Here is a 6,434-nt window from a genome sequence, read left to right on the forward strand (position 1 = left end):
ATTTAAAAAATATCTCTGTGACAACTTTAAAGGGCAGGAGATACAACAAAAGAAATTCCTATTTGAGTGTGTATTTGTGTGTGTGTGTGTGTGTGTCTAATTCTCCTGTTGGCTTCCATCACAGTTTGTGGCCCTGACATATCTCAGAGCCCTTACTAGAAGGACATGTTGTAGTCATTTGCAAATATTCATGATAATATCCAAATGGGTAGGTTTCCACTTTTAGGTTATAATATATGCAAGTGAAGACCTTTATGTGAGCTCCAAATTTTAATGAAGTCTGAAAAATCTATCTCAATTTTGCTTCACAATTTCACGTCTTTTGTTCTCGGTTTGTAAAATGGAAATTTATAGGGATACAGGATTCCTTTAGAACCTCAGGACAAGCGCACCGTATTTAGCCTAAACGTTAATAGCATTATTTTAGTAATTATGTTGTATCCTCCATCTTCAGACTTCCACAACAAATACAGGACATTAAAGTTCAGAATTGCATATTACTTTGTTTGAGTAGTTCATGGACACCTATCCTATGAACTTCCATTACATAACAGTCCGATTTTGTTGATTAAGGATTTGACTTATTAAGCTTGCCTTGCAAGGCTCCACTACCTGGTTCTCTAGTCTCTCTATCCTGTCTTTTACTGCTCCTCCTCTCCCCACTCTGGGTGAAGGATCTTTAGATTTGCTGTTCCCTCTGCTCTTCCCTCAGCTATTCCTCCGTGTTTTCTTCCAAGTCTTCATCCAAGGGTTACGTTAGCAAGTAAACCTTATTCAACCACCACTTCTAAGATGAAACTCCCACCCTAGTGCTCCTAATTTCCTTTCTTGCTTAATTTTTCTCCATAGCACTTATGACCATCTGGTTACTGTGTGTTTTACTTATTTGTGTGTGCCCTGTCCTCCCCCCACTAGAATGCACAATCTATATTTGATTATTGCTCTATCCCGTCATCTAACACTGAGCCTGCCACACAGTAGGTGCACAATGATATTTGCCAATTAATGCATACAGTCAGTATGATTTAACGTCTTTCTTTGGGTTGAAATTGCCACACAGAATATGAAAATAATCATTAAAGGGTGAATGTCACATACCACACAAGAGGCTTCGTATTGCTTCCCCAGTTTAGGCCTCAAAAATGCACTGAAAAATTAATAGAGATAGTTGTTATAAATATAAGTAAAATTATTATCAGAGCATCTTTATGACATATTTTTCACGAATAAGACATGGTGCTATGAAACTCAAACTTCATGCTGTCCTACAGCTTGTTAATGAGCAGCTGTTGAACAGCTGAAGACATTTGTTTTTACATGTGTATTACATATATGAAAGAGGCATGGATCTCTAGGTATTTTGTATCCACTCATTCTGAAGACTTTTACCTTATCAGACTCTAAATCGCCAATGGTTAGAAGTGGTGCATTACTCCTGTGTACAATCATATTAAAAACTGAAAAGATGAACACAGGTTGTAGGTCATGATTTCTAGAATCTAATTTCTTCTCTGATAAATCTCTAAAACAGGAAGGAGAAGAAGAAGAAAAGGAAAAAGGAGGAGGAGGAGGAGGAGGAGAATGGAAACCTTGTTTCCTCTTTATTGGAATAGATTTCAAGACTTTCCAGGAAAAAGAAAAATTCCTTATCAAAAGTCATTCTCCCCCTGGGCTTTAACGAGGAAGATTACACTGGCTGAATCCGAGCAAAAATGGTTAACAAGTGGGCAAAGCAGATATACGCCAAAAAGGAGCTGGAAAAACAACAGGTCACTGGGCTGGAATTACAGCAGGAGCTGGAGGGGGAATTGGACGCAGGAGCACAACCAGTCATAATTATCTTCCCTAGTTCCCCGCCCCCACTTCCTAGCCTCTCTGCCCTCCCACCCCCTAAATAATGTATATATTTATTCGACAACTGCCAAGCTGCTTGTGGTCAAACTTCACTGAAATATTTTTTAAATGCGTATTTTCAAGCGAGTGCAGAGGGCTTGCTTTCCAGCCCCCGAGAGGGAGCTGCAGGCTGTGGCGCGGCCTCAGTAGCAGCGCCAGCGGCGACGGAGGAGTCGGCCCGGGCGGCCTCAGGAGCGCCCCCAGCCCCGGGTAGCACGCGGCGCGCCCTCTGCGCCCCTCACCTGGTTTGCCGCCACAGGAAGGTCTGGATGGGCAAGGGGATGCCGCGGCCGCTGTCCTGCTCCTGGCCCTCGGAGCTCTTCCTCTTCACCATGATGGTGGCTCCTGGGAGTCCTACTGCAGGACCCAGCGCTGGCTCCTCGCTAGCCGCCACCGCCGCCTCCTCCTCCTCCCGCTGCTCTCCCCAACACTCATCCCCTCCTTCCCCGAGGCAGAGCTGGCTCTCTCCGCCCTGATCCCCCGTTCCTCTTCCCTCCCCCAACCCCTCCCCGCGCGTGGAACATGGCTGCGGGAGGAGGGGAGGGCTGGAGGAGCCGCGGAGCGAGGAGGGGGGCGCTCGGAGGAGCCGTCCGCCTCGCCGCCCCCGCGCCCGCTCCTTGCTTTCAGCACCTCCCACTGTGGACAGCGGCCCGCGCCGGCCAGCCCGGCGGCAGACGAGAGCAGTGGGCAGGTTGAGCGGCAGCGGGACGGCCAAAAGGGTCCACGCTGCGCATCGCACGCTGGTCCCCTGCGCCACCTCTTCAGTCCCCAGGATTCGGCCTCCTCTTCTCGGAGCTGCACCCCGGGACTGTCCCCTGTCCTGCTTCCCAACCTCAGCGTCCGAAGAATTGTCACGATCTGGGGAGGAGGAGCTTTGGGGAACCGCAGAGCAGTCGCTAACCCTGGCATCGTTCGCACCTCTAGGAAGGAGGTCAGGAGTCTACCCTCAAGGTTGAGCAGAAGGAGCACATGAAAATTATTAGAAGTGTAAACCAGAGAAGGGAGCAAGCTTGGCGAGACAGAGAAAGCTTGAAAGTTCTCGATGTGAGAATTTATTTTAAAATGGTGACCACCAGAAATTAACCTTGCTTGTTTTGCCAAAGCAGGACTGTCTCCAAACTAACCAGTTGTGAGTTAATTACAACTTGAAAAAGAACATTTGAATCATGCTGTTAGGAAATGTGGTTTATCATAGTCCATCAGTGCAGTTGGGTGATCCTGTTCATCCCTTCGGTATCTGCCATTTCCTTCAGTTGTCATAGTCAAATGCCTATCTACTCTATAGGTGGATTACTGTTAAATGTTTAACCATAAAACACGTAGGGGTGGGGTGAAGTAAAGCAGTCTGAGTAGAAAACCATTGCTGTGGATCCAGCTACCTGCAAACAAACAAACATAGTCAGGCACATTTTTGAGCAAAGATATTGGTGTAACCCATGAAATGGAGAATCAGACCACAGTCCCTGATATCAACAGATAGAAATATTTCCTGTGTAATTAACTGCATATACATCTACTCCATATAGCGAGAACTATATGGTATAAATTGGTATTTTCAGTCACGGAAATAAAGTCTTCATTTAATTTCTTGAAGTCGTCTTTTAATATGAATCTTGTAACAAGGAAAGATAGATTCCAAATATAGTTTATTCAATGCATATTTATTGAGTCCATTTTATATGCCAAGCACTAATCTATATAGGTTCCATCTCATAAGGAATTCACAGGATTGAAGTGAAGACAGACCTGTAAAGAAAAGGGAGACATGATATGGATTCACTTATGAACAAATGGACAAGGCAGAAAATATGGGCAGGAATCAGTGGAGAAAGTCCTTGTATGGTGGGCTAGGAAGTTTGGATAGGAAGAGTTTATGCAGGGAAGCAAAAACTTCATTTCCATTTAAGGGTGATTGATGTGACAAAATGTAGAGGTTGTTTGAAATAGGCAAGAGCTGTGGATGGTAACCCCACCAGGTTACCCATCCAGGTCTAGAAATGAGAGAAATATTCCATGAGACCCTGAACCAAGGCCATGACAGCTCAGCTAGAGATAGGGAGATGAGCTTTAATGACACTGCAGAGGTGAAATTAATAGGACTTGATAACCAAAAATAGATAGCACAGTGGTTAAGAGCTTAGGTCTTGAGCCAGACAATTTTGACTCTAGCCCTAGCTCATACTAGATATAATACCCTGAGAAAGGTTCTTTGCCAAGTTTTCCAGACAATAGTACCTTCTCTATAGAGATGTTGTGAGGATTAAATGTTAATACTTGTAAAGAATTTAAGGGAGTCCCTGGTCTATATTAAGCCCTCCACAAATGTCAACCAGAGCTCTAAGTTTTCTGTTTTGAGCAACCGAGTAAATGATGATCTCATTTATAGAGAGAAAAAGTTGACAGGGAGAATCGTGTTCTTATTTTATACGTTTGTATGGGAGCACTAATGAGTTTTCCTTGAGTCTCTTTTGGAAATTCCAATGGATATCATGAACAGGCAGCTAGAAATATGGGTATGGAATTCAGAAGAATCAACTAGGTGGGATAAATCGATTAACACGGTGTAAAAAGTAGCTGTAAACATGGAAGTAGATAAACTAATCCAGGAGAATATATGGAAAGAGAAAAAGAAACAGCCCAATTGGAAGTAGAGGGGACATCAGCTTTAGTCTATTGCTGCAAAGGATGTTGTTAAGAGGTGACAGCAGAAGATAAGATAGTAGGGTAGGTAGACTGCTAAGACAGCTGCCCAAGATTCCCTCTCCCTGGTGTACATATATACCTTCTCCAAGTTATTCAATCAAATACAAATTTAGGTGCTGCTGTGAAACTATTTAGATGAACCTTCTTGATATTTTTTAAAAATTATTCTTAATAACTCTTTATTGTTAGAGAAGTTTTGGGTTTACAGACAAATTAAACAAAAAGTATAGAAAGTTCTCATATACTCTCTCTTCCAGCCCACAGTTTCCTCTATTATTAACAATTTGAATTGATGTGGTCCTTTTGTTATTGTTGGTGAGCCAATGTTGATACATCATTATTAACTAAATGTATGGATTACATTAGAGTTCATGCTTTGGGTTGTGCAGCTTTATTGGTTTTGCCAAATAATGTCATGGATCCATCATTATGATCATACAGAATAGTCTCATGCACTAAAACTCCTCTGTGCTTTACCTATTCATCCCTCCCTAGCCCCGGAAACTTTTCTTTTCACTGTCTCTAGTTTTACCTTTTCCAGAATGTGATATAGCTGAAATCATATAGTACCTAACCTTTTCAGATTGGCTTCTTTCACTTAGCAAAATACATTTAAATTTCATCCATGTCTTTCTTTCTTTCTTTTTTTTTGAGGAAGATTAGCCCTGAACTAACATCCACCACCAATCCTCCTCTTTTTGCTGAAGATTGGCCCTGAGCTAACAGCTGTGCCCATCTTCCTCTATTTTACATGTGGGATGCCTGCCACTGCATGGTTTGATAAGTGGTGCATAGGTCCACACCCGGGATCTGAATCAGTGAACCCCAGGCTGCCAAAGCAGAGCACACGAACTTAACTGCTGCACCACCAGGCGGGCCCCTAACCATGTCTTTTTGTGGCTTGATAGCTCATTTCTTTTCTTTGCTGAGTAATATTCAATTGTATAGATGTACCACAGTTTGTTTATCCATTCATCCATTAAAGGACATCTCAGTGGCTTCCAACTTTTGATAATTCTGAATAAAAAATCTACAAACATTTCATGTGTAGTTTTTTGTGTGGATGTAAGTTTTCAACTCATTTGGTTAAATATCTAAGAGTACAATTCCTGGAGTACAATTTTAAGACCATGAATTGGCTTTGTAAGAAACTGCCAAATTGTCTTCCAAAGTGGCTGTACCATAGAATATTTTTAAAATAAGAGGGTTGGACATATTTATAGGCCAGGATTAAAGACTCACTGAAGAAGGAAATATTGAGGATATTTGAAGGAGAGGGCAATTAATTAACAAGATTCTGGAGGAGACAATATCTGGTGCACAGCTGTATTGATCATTCTGGGCTGAGGAATAATTTCAAAGATGGGAGATTAGAAAGGAAGAATGATAGAGGCTAAGTTAGCAAGATGAGATGAGAATGTACAAGAGTTCAAGCTCGATGGCTATGTGAGCTGTGAAGTAATCAGTAAGGTCATTTTTCAAGATTGATGGAGGATGAGTAGAGAATCTATCAGAAAAATATTAATAGTAGATAACATATACTGAATAGTTGTTATATGTCAAGGTCTATTTTAAGTACATCAATCAATTGATCCAAAAAAACCCCTCTGCTATCAACTTTTAAAGAAGAGAAAACAGAAACACAGATGGTTACATAGCCTGCCTGAGGTTATACAGTAAGTGATAGAAACTGTAAAGTCTGGCTTCAAATTTCTGCTCCAACTTTCTAATAAAATAGTGAGTATTGTGTTGTGTGAGGTTTGGAAGAAGTGCTATGAGTCATGTAAATGGGAGCTGCTCAAGGACGTATGAAAGAATTGTTCTGTTGATGGTAAAAG

The 6,434-nt window shown here is 42.0% G+C and overlaps 1 protein-coding gene across 18 annotated transcripts in view; it reads right to left on the bottom strand.

Annotated features, from left to right (window-relative positions):
* Positions 1-2,267, bottom strand: part of UNC80 (unc-80 homolog, NALCN channel complex subunit) — a 218,256-nt gene extending 215,989 nt beyond the window's left edge. For all 18 annotated transcript variants that reach the window (XM_070489851.1, XM_070489843.1, XM_014867746.3 and 15 more), the window contains exons 1-2: positions 2,136-2,267; positions 1,099-1,147 (exon numbers count right to left, since the gene is read on the bottom strand). In XM_070489851.1, coding sequence (XP_070345952.1) covers positions 1,099-1,147; positions 2,136-2,227 — 141 coding nt within the window. In that variant the 5' untranslated portion in view covers positions 2,228-2,267. The remainder of the gene's footprint in view (positions 1-1,098; positions 1,148-2,135) is intronic.
* Between the last annotated feature and the right edge of the window lie 4,167 nt (positions 2,268-6,434).

Source organism: Equus asinus, chromosome 19 (genome assembly GCF_041296235.1).
Source record: "Equus asinus isolate D_3611 breed Donkey chromosome 19, EquAss-T2T_v2, whole genome shotgun sequence".
Lineage (NCBI taxonomy): Eukaryota > Metazoa > Chordata > Mammalia > Perissodactyla > Equidae > Equus > Equus asinus.